Below are 18,747 nucleotides of genomic sequence, written 5' to 3'. Positions count from 1 at the left end.
GAAAGTGGTGGCAACTGCCACTAACCACTTAAGAACCTCAATTAGCATCTAAGTGGAAAGGACACCGCAAGCTTTCACACCCAGACAGGGTCCCACTTGTCTCCTCCTGCCTGAGTAAATACCTCACCACGACCAGACTCACAGGTGGCATCAAATTCTGTTCAATGAAGCTGAACCTCCAACAGAAAATCAACATTATCTATAACTATCTATTTTCTAGCAGTGATCGAGATTCCACTAGTTTTTCAACTTCCTCAATTTTACACTCTATTAAGGTCACTGGGATGAGTGTAAATGCAACATCCACTCAGTCCTGTAGGTTTTTCACCACGAGCGTTACTTTAAAATTGTCTATGTTTGCACATTCTCTCAGTTGGCAAGCTTGTTAAAATTTCTTCTCTTGTGTACCTTCTTGGTTTGGGAATAGTATTTAACCAACATCAGCAGCAGAAAAAAGAAATTGAAATAGAATTGAAAAATGCTTTGAAATAATTCTCCCATCCATTTCATTTGTGGTGGATAATGTAAAAGAGAAATCTGCCAGAAATATTTGCCCGTATAGGGGCCCTGTTCAAAACCTACCTAATGATGAAGTCAAACTCAGAACCAGCCAACATCAGGACTCCGAGTAGTGTGGAGATTGCACCGTCTATCACTGGTGCAAACATGTGTTCCAGTGCCACAGCAGAACGTAAATTCCTATTTCCAATGGCAGTCAGGAAACCCTATAATGTAACAAATAAGGCATATTGATATCAATGGTCAAATTGTACAAATATAAAAGAAATGCACTTAAACACTTAGTGGGAGTCGGTGGTGGAGTAGTTCTATCAATGGCCTAGTGATCTAGACAGTTGGCTAATGCTGTGGAATAAATGTAAAATACTGTAGATGTTGGAGATTAGATTAGATTACTTTAGATTAGATTGCTTACAGTGTGGAAACAGGCCCTTCGGTCCAACAAGTTCACACCGACCTGTCAAAGCGCAACCCACCCAGACCCATTCCCCTACATATATCCCTTCACCCAACACTACGGGCAATTTAGCATGGCCAATTCACCTAACCTGCACATTTTTAGACTGTGGGAGGAAACCGGAGGAAACCCACACTGACACGGGGAGAATGTGCAAACTCCACAGTCAGTCGCCTGAGGTGGGAACTGAACCTGGTCTCTGGCGCTGTGAGGCAGCAGATCTGAAATAAAAACAAAAAATGCTGAAGAAACTCAGCAGGTTGGGCAGCATCTGTGGAGAAATAATCAGGGTTAATGGTCTGAGTCCAATGTGACTCTTGTTTGGAATATTGGAACAAGGTTTCAAATCTCATCACAAAAGCTGATGGAATCTACATTCAATAAAAATCTGGAATGAAAAGCTAATCCAATGGCAAGCATGTAGCCACTGTCCATTGTTGTAAAAACTCACTGTTTATTTTAGTGAAGGAAATCTGCCACCCTCACTTGGCCCAGCTTCCATGTAACTCCAGACCCACAGCAATGTGGTTGACTTTTGAATGCCACTCAATTCAAGAACAATTAAACTTTGGCAACAAATGCTAACTTTCTCAGTAATGCTGATAAGCCATGACAGAAAAAAAAACTTTCGAAGTTAAACTAAAGGATTTATCAGAAACTCAAATGAATCTGCTAAATACACCAGATGCTTATTTCTTTTTTGCTGCAAAAGGAAAATACTTTATTTTCAGACTGTTGTATGTAGTCACAATATTAAATCTATTCTGCAGCTAAATTACTCCATTCTACATTTCAATTTTATCAGCATCATCAGTTCGCATTTAATTGGCACTTTAAGAGTAGAAAATTTGACCAAGAGCCTTCACTGAAGTAATATAGACAAAGAATACATTTGGAGGAATGGCTAAAACTCGATAAGCTTTTTCGAGGACAGTAGATATGCTGAGAGATTTGGGGAAGGAACACCAGAATTTAAGGCTTTGAGAGCAGAAAGCATGGCTGGCAATAATGGGGCAAAGGAAATAGGAGGCATGCAGAAATAAAAAATCTGAAAGAGAGATACAGCTTCAGACCAAGATTTGACTGTGGTCAGAAGTCATTGCCATGGTATGGGCTGTAGTTATCCTTGTTGGTAATTATATACTAGAAAGAATAGATCTACTCACCAGAGCTACATGGACAGTGAATTCCACTCCAATTCCAACAGATGCAATCAAGATCACGACAGGAATTGCACTCAGTTTGATGCCCATGAGTCCCATAATTCCAAAGAGTTCTACTGTCATCATAGCAAGGACAAATACCTGCAGATAAACAAAGGTGAAGGACTTAGACATGCAGGGAAACCATGAGTTCTCAGTGGCTTAAGCCTAGGTGACAAAAAGTCAGTCTTCAATGGGAAGTGACTGGGCAAAGTACCTACAAATAATTTGGCCTTGTATATATGAAACTGGGTGAGTTAGATGACGTACCGCTAAGCTATTAATTTAATCACAATTTCCATTTGAAGCAAGGATTCAAAATACAGAGACAGAGAAAGTACTAAAGAAATATTAATAAAAGAATGAAAATTGGACGGTTTAGTTTTAATTGAGGAACGAATCAGTGGAATGGCCATCACAAATTCTAAAGGATCGCATGTGCCAGAATAAAATTGATGGAGAAAAGTGCATAATATTTAGAATTCAATTAACTTGTTTTTACAAAAAAAAAGTCATATCAGATTGGGAAAATATTTTGCTGTTGGCCAGCTGATATGGAGTTTGCCAAAAGGGGACCACTCCTCCCATTACCTCTTCATGTAATGCAGACCTTTTGAATCTTATTGATAAAAATTGAAAAAATGTATGAGATCAGTGTGATAAGGACAATGCTCATTAATTGCTATCCACAACGTTGCATGTTATAATATGTTGTGCATGTCGAAACATAAATGGAGTATCTTACACTGAATTATTTATATTTCCTCACATAGTAGAATATTTTGACTGAAACAGATTCTGCCTTTACTTTCACTGGGTTATTCCATTGATGATGACACGCATTGAATTACTGCAGGTTTCCCACATTATCACTTTAATCAATGACATTTTCCAGTTAAAACATCCAAGGCAAAAGAAGAGGAAGTTCCTGATTTGGAATTAACATTTCAAGATTTTGAATGTTGGAAACAGCAAAGACATTCATCTTATTGACAGAATGAGAAAAAGCTTCCTACAAATTTGAGGATTGACTTGAAGGGTTAACTTCAAAACCAGAGAGGAGAAAGATATTGCCCTTTGTAAGTAAATGCTAGAGCAAGGGGTTTGTTTATAATGTGTCCTTTTATCTTCGGCTGCAAGCTATTTAAATGTAAATTCCTCTAGTCCCCTCTAGCCCAGAACGGGAGAAGATGAGGTTAGCAGCAACTGAGCATTCTCTCTGAACCTTACTGCCATTATCATCTGTTAGGCATCGAGTTACAGGGGCCTCCTGTGATTTAATGTTTACAGGGAATATCTACCACCTTTAAAGTGGGGACAAGGAAACCTTTTATTTCCATTTTTTATTTCACACAACAATATCCACTCAACTTTTATGCTAACATGTTGACACTTGGCACATTTGACTCATGATTGCAATGAACAGCCAAGGATTTGTGTGCTTGTATGAAAATTGGTTCTGTCTTTACTTATTTCGCTTCCCCTGTACCTAAGCTGTGATAAGATTCTTGCTTTGATGTCAGCACAAGGCAGGTTTTGTCACGCATACCCTGTTGTTTGACTGGTGCAAAAGGAACCATAGATAAATTCAAATTCCTTCATAATGAAATTGAATAGGATTACTATACATGGATGAGTTTTCAGTATTTCACTGTTGTAAAGGCATTATCACCACTGTAACTAAACATCAAATAATGGGAAATCAATTAAAATCGTATTAATATAGCCTCTTTCACAATTTCAGCATGGTCCAAAGCATTCTATAGTCAACCAAGTGCAGTAATTGTTGTAATCTACTCATTTTTACACAGCAATTTTCAATGAACAGTAATTGTTTAATGACTAGATAACCTCTTTTTTTTTAACCTTGTCCTGGATTGAGGGATATATGTTATCCAAGACATTGGTGGCTAACATACCCGCACTTCTCTGAAAAAATGTTGTGTGATTTTTTTGATGTCCAACACAGAAAGAGTATAGGTTTAAGATCCCATCCTATGAACAGTTCTTCCAACAATGCTATACTCCCTTGGGGCTATAGCAGTTTCTAAGCCTCAACTTCTTTGTCGAAATCTTTGGAATGGGAATTGAACCCACTGCCTTGTGACTCAGAAGTGAGGATACCACCAGCTCAGCCATGGTTGATAAACAAAGAGTGGTTTTTAAATTCCAAAGTAATGTTCTTTTAATCAGAGTTTTCAAGGAAAATATTGTTATGGCACTATGTGTGTGCCTTAAAACTGTAAAAAAGACTTCAGATTCAAGCTGCATTAACCTTTTCTTTCCGCATAATTATTTTCCAATCTAAGTCAAACAAAAAACTGGCTGTGCTCCTCAAGGGAAGGAGAATGTTGAGGAATAGCTCATCCTTCAGCCTTGGTGCTGGTGCATGCTGACTGTTTCGTGGCCAACTGAACAAGTGGAGATTTCTGATATTACAATTCCACATGTCTTGAAGGCCATCATTTGAAGCTCAGCGAAGGCGCAGTTTAATAGATCCCTGAGAGTAAAATATGAGGCTCCAGTTGAGTGGAGGGTGTGTTGCGAGGTGGAAGGGGATGTGCTGTATGAGATGAAATCTCAAATTACAATTGTAAAACTTGAGTAGTTGATGAAAATCAATCAAAGGCCTTGAATTCATTTACTTCCTTGATACTTAACCCCAACTATCTGTTCAGTTTCCATTTCTGAACTTACTCTTAATCACATAACTTAAAGACATAACAAATTCTCTTGTTGAAATTTTAGAGAACAGATGGTGGTAACGTTGAGGTGGGGTGACAAGGCAACTGGGCTGTGTTCTGTGGTTCACTTATTCACTGTGTAAACCCACTGAGCTCCTGGGGATCAGGCTAACATCACATGGTCTCTCACCAGAGAAAGTTGTTCAAGCAGAAAAATTAAAATAAATTCAAGATACTATAAGATATCATTGGAGAGAAGACCTTGTGAGGGTTATGGTGAGATAATTGGAGGTGCAGAAGGATCTGGATACCCTCGTACATATAGTCATAGAGATGTACAGCACAGAAACAGAACCTTTGGTCCAACTCGTCCATGCCGACCAACATGAATCATAAAAAGTTAGTATGCAGGCAGAGCAAGGAATTAGAAAGCCAAATGGAATGCTGGTATTTATTGCAAGGGGAAACGGACCATAAAAGTAGGGAAATGATATTGCAGCTGTACAGGGCCACAGTGACACTACATCTGGAGGACTGCACACAATTCTGGTCTCCTGATTTGAAAAGGGGCATAGTTTCATTGGAATCAGTTCAGAGAAGGTCCACTCACTCATTCGAGGATTGAAAAGCTTATAAACAAAGGTTGAACAGGTTGCATCTTTACCTATTGGAGTTGAGAAGAATGAAAGGAGATCTAATCAAAAAATATAAAATTCTGAGGGATCTTGACAGGGTAACTTGTGACAGGACACTTCTCCTTGAAGGGGAGACTGGAGCTAACAGACAGTATAAGAATAAGAGATCTCACTTTTAATGTGGAGATTTATTTTTTCTGAGTATATATTATTAGGCTGTGGAACTCAGAAACCTATGGAGGCTGTGATATTGAATGTATTCAAGATTGAGTTAGATTTTTGATAGATAATAGAATCAAGGTAATATAGTAAGCTGACAGCAAAGTGAAATTGAGATCCTAATCAGATCAGGCATGAACTTTATGAACAGTGGAACATTTCCAAGGTTCAAATGGCTTTCGCCTGGTTCTAACTCCAATTTACCAAAAAGGACTAGGTTTATTGTACTTACTGGTTGATAGCTATTCCTAAACATTTTCATGTTCTTTAGTAATTATTGTCAATTCTCCATAACGCTCCAAATCATATATGTCACATATACAATATAGGAGCTCTTTTACAACATTATGGTACCATAGCTGTGTTATTAAGTAAACCTAATTTATAAGATTAAAAGACGTTGCTGAGGAATAAATATATTTTCACAGGATAATATATTTGCATAAATAAATAATCCAAAATGGCGTCACAGCTGTATAAATATCTTACACTTGTCTGATTATGACTTTATGAAGAGCCTCAGGATGTTTCATTATGTTAAAGCAGATTTTAAATGCATCTGATGTCATTGTTACACACTAAGGAAAGAAAGACCTACATTTATATATTTCACAACCTTAGGACTCTCAATGGGTTTTACTGACAATGAAGTACTTTTGAAACAGATTTGTAATGTTGGAATCACAGCACCCACTTTGCTTACAGCAAGTTCTGACAAACATCAATGAAATAGTGACCTGATAATTTGTTCTTTTCAATGATGTTTGTTGAAGACAGATATTGACAAAGCTAATAGTGACATGGAATCATTTCCAACTACCTGAAGGGGCAGATTGGTTTCAATGTATCATCTCTTTGAGAAGGTGGCATCTCTCTCAGTATTGTAATGGAGTGTCAACCTGAATTTTATGCTTGGGTTTCTGGTGTGAGACTTGAGTCCAAAAACCTTTGGCTCTGAAGCAACAGTACTTCTATTGAGCCAGAACAGAGACACATCTGGCTTTGCAAAATCTTATTCATTTTACATTTGTCAATATAAAGTATGTACACAGATCCCTTTCCAAAAGAATCAGTCTTTGGCAGTTTTCTCTTGAAGCTAGGTTTGCTTTTCATGGTATTATTAACTGGGCTCTGGAAAAATGCCTTGCGGTGACCCCTCCTGGCCAACAGGCCTCCCCCTCATTACTGTGAAATCCTTCCCAGCTACTCTCCTGCTATAACCCGTCAGTTACTGATGGATGAATTTAGCACTTGAAGGTCAAGTCAAGGACAATTCTTTCCCCAAATTCAGACAGACCGGGATGTGGGGATCCCTTGAGCACTGACTATTTTATCGCTGTTTTCTTAAATGATTACTTCCCACTGTACTCCATCAACCTCAAACAATATCCCCTACAAGTTAATTTATTGGCAACTGTAGGTGGTTCTTCAGAGACTAGTAAAGTTATAAAAATGAGGGTATCGTGCTGTATTTTCTCTGGCAATTATATTGTCAACTTCAACTCATTTTTAAAGCATTGATTGATCTTGTAACTACAAAAAAAAATGTGCCTGATGAACAAATGTTACAGCAACTTGACTAGCAACCCAACAGCTTTCCAAATGTCCTTGCAAGGAATACAGCAGCTAGTGCTACTTTGCTCCTCCCAGGAACAACTGTAAAAGGCTCCATCCAAGTTGTGTCACTGTCAATGAAAAGGGAATCATTATCTAACATGAAGACTATTACAGTCAAAGCGTCATTATTATCAGATCTTGACAGCATATGAGTAGGCCATTTGGTCCACTGAGTTGTTGTCAGCTCTCCAAAGAGTGATCCAGTCAACATTGTTACCTCGTCCTATGCTTATAGCCCCCGCAAGTTTATCAAGCTACAATCTTAATTATGTTTTTGTATTGTTTTTTCCTTACAGAAAATCAAAGGCAAGTTCTGAACTTCAAACAGTTTCAGGATCCTGCCCATCTGAAAAGGGAATTGTTTGGTCGAAAATACTGGGCAGAGGGGATATTGTCACAAATGGATGCCATGAACTGCAGGATCAATTTAGCAAAGTTTAAATTAAACTGAACAGTTTGTGTATGCAAATGCAGAACAATTGTTTTAATACACTTCACCACACAGAGTTCTAAGTTTTAGTTGTTAATTGGAGGTAACAGCACTATGTTATTCATAAATAACATAGTGAGCTCTGCATGCATTCTCTCGCACATAAGAACACACACCTCATTTTCATTCTTTATGCTTGTGGGTTATATAGCATTGATAATGTTGACTTTAAATATTTCTACGTTATTTTTTGCTGAACATAAAATTGCATAATCCTACTTTTCAATTATCTCTCCTCTTGGGTTTCTCTCTCTACTGTATGATTTTCCATTCAAAAGCAAAATTGCTAAATAAACAGCCAATGATAACAGGTAATGAAGAAACATTATAAGGCACCTAGAAGCTGCTTGTACGCTAAACTCTCCACTGAGATAGTGGGGTAGTGTAGAGATAAGAAAAACAAGGCAACTGAAAAATATACAAGAAAAAAATTAAAGGAATCCATACCTAACCTCAAACCACCCAAACACTACATTTGTAGGGGGAGTATTCATGATGTAACTCTTTAAGAGATCCAGTAGTTGAATAAAATGAAAAAAATCTTGCAAAGAAGTTGAAACATTTTGGAAGATTCAACACTGGAAAAAACATCTGCCTCCACAGGCCTGCCCATCATATTAATGTTGTCATGTTAACTATGATAGACACTTACAATGATGCCGGCTGTCCAAGGATTGAGCAGCAGAAGAGCACACACCAGGAATGTGCACGCCAATACAATGCTGACAGAGAGTAGAAACCAGTGCCGTAGGCCGATGTACTGCTCCCAGAACAGGAAAGGGTAACCATTGGGATAGTTGAGCACCCCCTTCTTCGTGAACTCTTCACATATTGCTCTGACGCTCTCAATGGCTTCGATGAAATCTGAAGTTTGCTGCAGGCCAGTCAGGTAGAAAGGGAACTGGGCAAACTCAATCTGCTCAGCGGCAGGAACTGTTTGAAAGGGGGACGCAGAAAAGGTTAAAGGAGGCAAAAAATTAAACACAACAGATGAGAACATCCGTGATACTCAGTGAAACTATATGTTATGATCCTACTGCCGTAGGTTTTATTCCTACTGCAGACAGTTACATGTTAAAGACATATCTTTTATCTATTTTAATATTGTACAGGAAATGTCATTGCTGTGACAATATAACCAGGATTCTATATGTCCTCAACTCATAGAACAACTGACCAATCCATCTTTGATGTATATTAATCGGCATTACAGCAACTGGAATTTTGGCCTTTATTACAAAGGCGATGGAGTATAAAAACTGCACAGGGCATTAGTGACACCAAACTTGGTGTACAACTTACATTTTTGCTTTCCACATTTGAGGAATACTTGATAGGAGATAATTCAGAGAAGGCTCATTAAGTTGTTTCCTTGGATGAAGGATTTGTCTCACAGGATGCAGTTCCACACTCAGTGGCATTTAAAAGAATTAGAGGTGTTTTATTGAAACACAAGATTATGAGGGTAGATGCAGAGAGGTGTTTCATCTTGTGAGAGAAATGAGAAGTGGATAGCACAGTTTCTGAATAAATTTTAACCACTTACAAAGAAAATGAGGATTATCCTCAAATGTGGAAAGCAAAAATGTATGTTCTAATCCAGGTTGGTAATCTTTGGCACGCTTTACCTCAGAAAGCACTGTAAATTGAGGCATTGAAGAAATTTATGCTGCACTACAGGACGACTTTTGATCTGCATGGGAGTGAAAGTTACTGAAGGCGGGCGGAAAAATGGAGTGGAGGCCTATTTCTGATATCCTTATGCATTGACTGCAGCAGGTGGGACAAGGCTGCTGCAAAAGAGATTTGCTGGCGGGGATTATGTTTGGTATGGCACATCTGAATGCTGTATACAGGACACAACCATTTGGTGTGGCCAGTGCATGTCCAGCGACCTCTGCGAATAGGTCACGGGGTTGTTAGCTGCTGGCTGTGACTGTTCACAACAGGTGTTGGCTGCTAATTAGGTGAAGAAGGTCAGCAGCATTGTGACAATACAGAAAGCCATCAGCACCCAGAGGGCATGACTGATAGCAACAGATGACTGTTGAAACAGCCAGGAGACCACTTTACATCGAGTCTCATTAACATTGCCAGACTCCGAGATGCATTAAGGTTATAGGGTTTGTCTCTCAAGTCACCCAGAATTGTCTCCTGACTAAGATGCCTTGTGGTCAGAATAATTTTAATTCTCTCTATGCTTAGGCCACCCTGGGGTCCTTTCAGTGTTCTTTTTCTCAAAGCTAGTCAGAACAACCCAAGAGAGCTAGCAACCATACTTCAATTGACTCATCCTGCTTTAGTCTATATGTGACCATAAAAGAAAGTACAGGTGAGCATTTGTGTTTCTTGATTCTAAGAACGCAGTGCATAAAGATATACTGTAAAAGTACATATCTTGTGCCATCACCATTGTTACAGTAGATTGGTTGTGAAGAGTTGGTTATTTAACTCCTTTTAAGTCTGAACCACATAACGACTGAAGCATGAAACATTTTTCTTGGTATCACCACTAAAGAAATCACACATTCCTGCCATCTCGAAAAAGATGACCACAATTTATTTCAGTTTTGGGGAGGCAAGTGCGGGAGTGTAATACCATTGAGCCTCCATTCACTATTTTAATGAACATTTTCTTCACTGTCTGACTGGAAGAGATTTATAGGGTAAGCTTTAACAGCACACTGTCTAATTTATATTCTTGGGCTCTCCTCAAGACAAGGCAGTTTGCTCAGTGACACAAGGACTCTGGCACACATTGGAATACCTACTTCTCAAGTTCTCTCCAGTTGTGTCATATCTGTCATGAATCCATTCAGGTGGGTGGGGATTGAAGTTCGCCTGAGATGCAGCGTAACCCAATGGATCGTTACTGACCCACACCGTCAGATAGATGTAAAAGGTATCAGGGTTGATGATTCCATCCTCATCCACCAACTTCCTTGAAGTCAGCTGTCATAAATAAGACAAGGAAGTCATTACTGCATCTTTTTACCCTTAGAAGAGACGTGGACAAAATGGTGCACCAATCACTGATCACAGAAATATGTGAGTTAAGAGTTTACTTTAGTGACATAGTGGAGTTGGTACTCAGCAGAATAAAGAATATCTGTAGTGGGGAATGGAACTTTTGTCACAATTTTTATGTCATATAAACATAATAGGCAGAAGAACATATAGTGCACCCAGCTTGACCGTTATAGTCTTGTTGATTGGGATTTCCATAGTGCCTCCTCAACAGGGTACTGAAAAACACAGGAAAACCCCCAAGCTTTTGAAGTAATAAGAAGCTGGAGAATTTATTTTCAACTAACCAAGAGTGTGTAAAGCAAGCTCCCAGGAAATTACAATGACTGTGAAACACATCACTCAGTATAATAATCAAGTCAGATACAACACTGGTTAGATTTGAAGTAAAGCTCGGTACTCTGCTTCAAATAAATTGCCCTCGTTCAGCTTTAGTCTGCTATCCAGGCAGCAGTGTGACACTCCCTGCATCAGATGTCCTTGTAATCTGAATGCTGCTGTTAATGAACTGCCAAATTCAGGGTGTTAAATAAACAGGATTTCCATCCTTTGAATCAGGATTGGATTCAAACCCAGGTCTTAAATTGTGTGTGCTAACTAACTGCGCCATTCAGATCAGGAAGTATTGTACAAACAGCTTTATTCAGATATTGTGACATTGAAGGTAATTTTCACCTCATTGCACTTCAGCCTACACAGACCAGCAAAACAACGACAGTACCCTTGTCCTGACAATTCGACAACATGTTTGCTTATCTTGCTCACCTGGTTATAGTTGAAGGGCTCTTTTTTGTTTCCAGTTTGTATGAGTAATTTATATGCAAGGACTCCATCTTCAGAGCCATTACGGTAACTTTCCCTGGTGATTTTGCCTGTCCTCCAGTCTTCATCAAATGCAGCCTGCAACCCTGGGTGATGAAGTCAACAGCACATGAGAAGTCAGAAGGGCTGGTCTGTAATTACTATCACACCAGGGCTTTTAATCTGAGTTTAGTAAGAGTTTCTCCTTGCACATGGTTGTGGATAGAATGATATGATGGACAAGTACTCTATAACCCATAGCAGTCAAATTAACAATGATCAAAACCTTTATTCTTAACAAGATAACCAGAGAAAATGTGTTGTCAAATTCCGGGTAAATTTTTATAAACTAGCAAATATATCTGACATTTCTCTTCATTACCTGGGAAATAATATGGCAGAGAGGATTGTTCGCCCATTAGAGAACTGGCCAATTAATTGCAACAGATGAGCTATAGCCTTATCTCAATTATATGAATATAAATCAAGCTACCTATCTACCTTGAAAGCAGAGTCGCAGGTAGATAGGATAGTAAAGAAGATGTTTGGAATGCTTTCTTTTATTGGTCAGAGCACTGAATATAAGAGTTAGGAGGTCATGTTGCGACTGTACAGAACGGTGGTTAGGCCACTTTTGGAATACTGCATGCAGTTCCGGTCTCCTTCCTATCAGAAGGATGTTGTGAAACCTGAAAGGGTTCAGAAAAGATTTATAAGGATGTTGCCAGGGTTGGAGGATTTGAGCTATAGGGAGAGCCTCAATAGGCTAGAGCTGTTTTCCCTGGAGCGTCATAGGCTGAGGGGTGATCATATAGAGATTTATAAAATAATGATGGGAATGGAAAGGGTAAATAGACAAGGTCTTTTCACTGGGGTGGTGGAGTCCAGAACTAGAGGGCGTAGGTTTAGGGTGAGAGGGGAAAGATAAAAGAGACCTAAGGGGCAACTTCTTTACACAGAGGGTGGTGCATGTATGGAATGCCAGAGGAAGTGGTGGAGGCTGGTACAATTGCAACATTTAAAGGCATCTGGATGGGTATATGAATAGGAAGGGGATAGAGGGATATGGTCCAAGTGCTTGCAAATGGGACTAGGTTAGGTTGGGATATCTGAACGGCACGGATGAGTTGGACTGTAGAGTCTGTTTCCGTGCTGTATATCTCTATGACTGTAAATATACAAACATATACCAACAAATTTAATTACTCGTCAGAGCTGTTACTTTAAAACAATAAGAGGGTCACCATGAAAGTAAGGTGGGAAAAATGAGAGTACAAACTCAAGTATTAAAGAATGTCAATTGCCAACTCTCAAAAAGTTCGTACTCTACACAATGAATTTACAATTTAATGAATGATAGATGAGCACGCAACTGCAGTACATTGCCCGTAGAACGCTATCAAGGTAGTGCAGGAAGACGTTTATCCTGTGCCAAGACTGTGTTATGACCTGCCTGCAAGTGCTTAGTCCTGAAACAGAATAACAAAGATGGAAAAGTTCCATTCTCCAGTGTCGACATCTCAAACCCTGAAGAAGACTAAATTGTGCCCTGAACTGCAAACATGAACATAATAAAATTATTTAAACAAAACTTTTCAGAACAATTCTGTTGCCGCCACCACTTAATCTGGTGGTTTTAAAAAAAAGCACTTCAAAAGCGGTAATTTAACATCACTGGAAAAAAACCACATTAAGATCTGGGAATGCCTGGGGTGTATTAAAAGGCACTGTGTGCATGTTTAATTTTTATTTTTAGTATGTTGAATAGTATGCTGTGTGGTCCAACAGAAAAAGATATACTGTCTTTTTAAAAGCAATAGTCTGTTCAATCTGTTACGGCTGTGACAAAGGCATTTTTTAAAACCAGTAAATTCCATCTGGCAGACACTTTGAACATTTAAGAATCTTTGCTTTTATTGTGCATCTGTGTGTGTGTTTTTAAATCTATTTCTTTCTATCTGTGCCTCTGACACTGGAAGTGTGGTCAAATGCTTAAATATGCCAATGATTTTATTATTCATTCAGATCCGTAAAAGATCATACAAATTAAAGGATATTATCATAAAGCATGTGATTTGATGTTCACGGCTTTGAAAATATCCTTACTATAAATGAGTAATCTGCATTCACAATGACTGTTTTACCATGATTGTTGGATGAAAGGAAATGGTTAAGTGTCCTTTTACAACAAGGCCTTCAATCAGTTGTGGCAACGTGTGTTGGCAAAGATGGAAGACAGAGCCTTCACACTTAAGTTTGAAATCTCTGATATTTTAATATAAATAATTGAGGAATATGATGAGATGATCTGGAGACTTGAAAAGATTTGCCTTCCTTTTTTTAAAAAGAGAATGACTTACTTGAATCTCCATGTAGTGTCTGTTAACAATGTAGGTTCAAAACAAAATGTCAGTGTGATTCTTGGGAGATTTGGGTCAAGGTTTTCAAAGCTTGAGCATTTCTGGCAATCAGAAGCTTTGGAGAGGATTGTATCTGCACTCAGTAAATGCCTGAGCTGAGAGGAGCTGTATGGAGTGAGGCCTATTTGTCTAATATCAGACCAAAGGCCCCCTGTCAAGGAAAAAGTAAAAGAGTCACCCAGCTGCCAGATGTCATGGCATTAGCACACCCATGTATAATTGGTCAAAAGTATAAATTCCTGAAGAAGGGCTTATGCCCGAAACGTCGATTCTCCTGTTCCTTGGATGCTCCTGACCTGCTGCGCTTTTCCAGCAACACATTTTCAGCAAAAGTATAAATGACAAGCTCATTCATCTCTTTTAAAGAAGAAGCAAAATATTATGTCTTCAAAGTATCTTAAGTTATCTTTATATTCAGCTGAAGCATTTCTCCGATGAAAGTATGGTATAACATGTTGGTGAGTTCATTATATGAAGGTTGTCTGAAAGAGACAGTAGGGAAAGACATCCACTGTTAACAGTCAGAACTCCAGGTGTTATTTCTGTACGCTCCTTCATCTGCACATTACTCAGAAAAAGCCAGGTCTGAAGTACAGGCAGGTACAATTGCTCATCAAGAAAATGAAGTCAATGTATGTGGATGTGAAAGAGGGAGATGGGAGAATGAAAATATAATAGTCATGTGGTAATAGTATTTCTAAACAAAACTCCCTGCACCGATAAAGCTGAAGGAAATCTTGACACAAATCTATTTAGAAACATTGCTAAATTGCAGCTTTGTGAAGAGATTCTGATGAGTGTCTTTGATTAAAGGGCTGAGGTAGGATAATGATCCCACCTCATGGTGAGTCCTTGACAAAGTGTTGGGTGCCTGTCAGAGATTCTGCTGAAATGTAAACACACCTTGTCATTCAATCTTGCAACTGCAATCAACTCAAACCCTCAAGGCATCAGGATGTAATGTGAGTAGGCTTACTGGGGAAAGAGAAAGGCATCGTTGTGTTTCCCACCCTCCATTCCCCTCCTCCAATCAGCCCGAAGGCAATTCAACTCTTTTGAATACATTTCTGTGCTCCATACTCAGGAGAGCTGGGAGGCAACTGTGTTTATGCTGGTGAGCGCCTCAGAACAATGCTGTTTATTGGTACCAGAGGGCACTATTGAGTTCACCCATGAAAAGTCTATGAAAAGGCAGGAAGTGCCATGTTTTGAGCAGCAGGACACAGGCGAAAATGAGAAGTATTTCAGAAAGTAGTTTAAAAACACTGAAAGTGAAGATGAGCATGCGTGTTAGATAGATAAGATTTGCAGATGCCGATGTTGGACTGGGGTGTACTGGGTTGGACCAGGACTTAGATAGATAAAGGTGCCAATTACTACCAGCAAACAATGCCACAGAATATCAGTAACGCTCCTCCTTGGCTGACATGATCCAGGACTTTAATGAAGTGATATAATGCGAGATGTCAGGAATCATGGATCTGATTCACAGGCAAATTGACCTTTAGATGAAGTACTGCAAAATTTTTTTTTATATTGCAGCAGGATGAAGAAAGTATCACGAAACTACACAGCTGAATAGCCTTTTGAGACTTTCTCTGATAATTGTGTTCTTTAAAGACGTAGAATCCTTGCTAAGCATCAGCTCAAAGAATATATGCTTATTTCTGAGTATGCCTCTGCATGAGCTATTCATATATTCAAAAGTTGAAGACTTTCTGACCAGTCTGCTTATGTTGACTTGATTTTCTTTACCCTCTCCAGTACGAGAAATGTCGTTATTATTAGTTTATAATGTTAATTTCTTTAACCATTAAAGTATCAGCGAATTTTGAGAAATTACGCACTATTTCAACACCTTTTATTTAGAAGAATAGACCCTGACTATTTTTGAAATTCACTATCATTTATGAGGACAGAAAAATGTCCAATGGGCAAATGGATGAGAAAATTAGAAGAGGCTTTTTTTGTAATTTCTGTTAGGGAAGGATCCAAAACCAAGTGTAAATTACATTGATACTGTAGGTCATCAGACATCACTGCATCTACTTTAGCTAGACAAAAACAATTTGTGAAAACCAAAGCCTTTTTCGGGCATACATTTTATCCAAATAAAAATATTATTAAACCAGCTGAATCCCCAATGCATTCGTTCATGGAAAATTTTGCGGCATCTTATTTTCCAATGGGATTGATAACTGTCCATTTGTTTAGATGAAATTTGAAAAATTACAGTTTATTTATAGGAAAAATAAACAGCGATTCCTTGGTGGTCGCTGTGTAAACAATGCTTTAATGATATCTTGATTCTTTCCCCAAATTTCATACATTATCCAAAATAGTTTCTTAACTCCTGATGGGCTTGTCATATGAGAAGTGGTTCTGGCCTTTGGGCCTGTACTCAGTGGAGTTTAGAAGGATGAGGAGGATTTCATTTAAACTTACAGAATACTGAAAGGCCTGGATAGAGTGGACGTAGTGAAGATATTTCCATTATTGGAAGAGACTAGGATCTGTGGGGACAGCCTCAGAGTGAAGGCACGACCCCTTAAAACTGAGATGGGGAGGAATTCCTTTAGCTAAAGGGTGGTGAATCTATGGAATTCATTGTCACAGAAGACTGAGGAGGCTATGTCACTGAGTGTATTTAAGACAAAGACAGATAGGTTCTTGACTTCTTGATTAGTAAGGGGATAAAAGGTTATGAGGAGAAGGCAGAAGAATGAGATTGAGAAACATATCAGCCAGGATCGAATGGTGACCAAACTGGGTGAGCCGAACGGCCTAATTCTGCTCGTAAATCTTATGGTTTTATGGTCCTCCCTCATCGCATTAATCCAGAAGCTTTCGGGATCCAGTGTAATTGTACACCGAGCATTTGAACTTTCCTCTGTAGAAATGGAGCACCTATATTTACAAGCCTTCATAATTCAATCAAATATGCCACCCACAAATTTGTTCAGAAAAGTTAAGTCACAGCTGTATATCATCACAATTAAATGTGAATTGAAACACCAACTTTTTTATAGTGCAGTGGTAGTGTCCCTACCACTGGACCAAGAGGCTTGGGTTCAAGTCCCACTTGCCTCAGAGGTGTTTAATAACAACTCTGATCAGGCTGATTGGAAAATATTTGAATTGGAACACCATATCCATGCAAATCAGGGCACTCTGTTTAAGTCAAAAAGCAAGATGAGCCAATGTCAATTGAGATTAAAGGTTGCCTTTACAATATTAATTTAGATTGACCATTTCTCTCATAATGTGTGTGATTCTTTCCCAAATTGGTCCAGCTTACTTTTTGACTTAAACAGAGTGCCCTGATTTGTGCAAATAGATATCTATGTTTTAGCCTTATTAGAAGTTTTTCTCACTTTCTTCTTCGCACATTTGTAGGTCTCAATCCCTCTATTTCTTTCAAGCTTTGACATGTTTAGTTCTTTGAAAGTTACAACTGTTTTTTTCATTTCTGACCAGTACAATTTCTCTTTAACTGCATAAAGTCCATAAAAGGCCTGTTGTGACAGACGTGGCAACCTCTAAACTCCTACACTCTCCATTAGAAAGATCGACCTATTTCCACCTCCATAGTATCATGCATCTCCAAATATACCCCAGTCCACCAAGTGTTAAACCTTCATCCATGCTTTCATTCCCTCTAAACACAACTAATCCAAGGCTTTCTTGGTCAGCCTCCTCCCTTCTACTCGCTGGAAACATGGGCCATGCCAAAGTTCTGATGCCTGTAAAAGAACTTAAAACAAATCCCCTCGATTCATAAACCTGTGTTAGCTGATCTTATACTGGCTCTCAAACCAATAATGTCATAATTTTAAACCACATGTTCAAATCTCTCCATGGCCTCACTCCTTCTTATCTTTGTACAAGCTTTAAGAACTTGGTGTTTCTTCAACTTTGACCTTTGTGCATTTCACAATTCTTTCACCTCATCATTGGCACCTGTGCCCAAAGCTCTGTAATTCATTCCTTAAACATCATCACCTCTCTCCCTCATCTTTAAGACATTCCTTTATCACCTATCTCTGCTTTTGGTATAATAAATCTTTCGTTGCTCAGTACGAAATGTTGTACAGAAACACTCCTTTTATGGTCCTCCCTCATTTCATTAATCCAGAAGTTTTCAGGATCCAATGTAATTGTACACAAAGCATTTGAATTTTCCTCTATAGCAATGCCTTTAGATGTTTCACTGTGTTATAAGCATGATGTAAATGCATGTTTTTCCTATAGTGAAGTGTTTTTACTTACTCTTGCAGCAACGGGTAATGCCCCACACCATGGGGAGGTGGGTGGATCAGCACCACTCAGTTTAGTCACAGAGCTTGATGATACTGAGTGAAGTTGTCTGTGTTCCTTAGCCTATATTCACTGCATGCTGCCTCATGTCCCAGGGACCTGAGTTCAATTCTACCTTCTGGCTACTGTCTAAGTGGAGTTTGCACTCTCTCCCTGCGTCAATGTGGGTTTCCTCCCACAGTCCAAAGATGTGCAGGTTAGATGGATTGGCTAAATTGCCCATGTTGTGCAGGCTAGGTGGATTAGCCAAGGGAAATGTAGGATTATGAGGGGGAGGGGGTTGGTGTGGGTGGGCTGCTATTTGGAGGGTTGGTCTTGACTCAGTGGGTGAAATGGCCCACTTCCATACTGTAGAGATT

The 18,747-nt window shown here is 39.0% G+C and overlaps 1 protein-coding gene across 1 annotated transcript in view; it reads right to left on the bottom strand.

Moving 5' to 3' along the window:
- The window catches only part of ptch2 (patched 2), a 107,419-nt gene that overhangs the window by 12,563 nt on the left and 76,109 nt on the right, over window positions 1–18,747 (bottom strand). The window contains exons 16-20 of the mRNA XM_043699052.1: window positions 11,616–11,758; window positions 10,595–10,775; window positions 8,476–8,756; window positions 2,143–2,280; window positions 583–725 (exon numbers count right to left, since the gene is read on the bottom strand). Of these exons, the coding sequence (XP_043554987.1) occupies window positions 583–725; window positions 2,143–2,280; window positions 8,476–8,756; window positions 10,595–10,775; window positions 11,616–11,758 (886 nt within the window). The remainder of the gene's footprint in view (window positions 1–582; window positions 726–2,142; window positions 2,281–8,475; window positions 8,757–10,594; window positions 10,776–11,615; window positions 11,759–18,747) is intronic.

The sequence above is a fragment of the Chiloscyllium plagiosum genome, chromosome 11, assembly GCF_004010195.1.
Source record: "Chiloscyllium plagiosum isolate BGI_BamShark_2017 chromosome 11, ASM401019v2, whole genome shotgun sequence".
In the NCBI taxonomy this organism is placed as follows: Eukaryota; Metazoa; Chordata; class Chondrichthyes; order Orectolobiformes; family Hemiscylliidae; genus Chiloscyllium; species Chiloscyllium plagiosum.
Note: the sequence above shows the minus strand (reverse complement) of the source record. Positions and strands in the feature narration are given on the sequence as shown.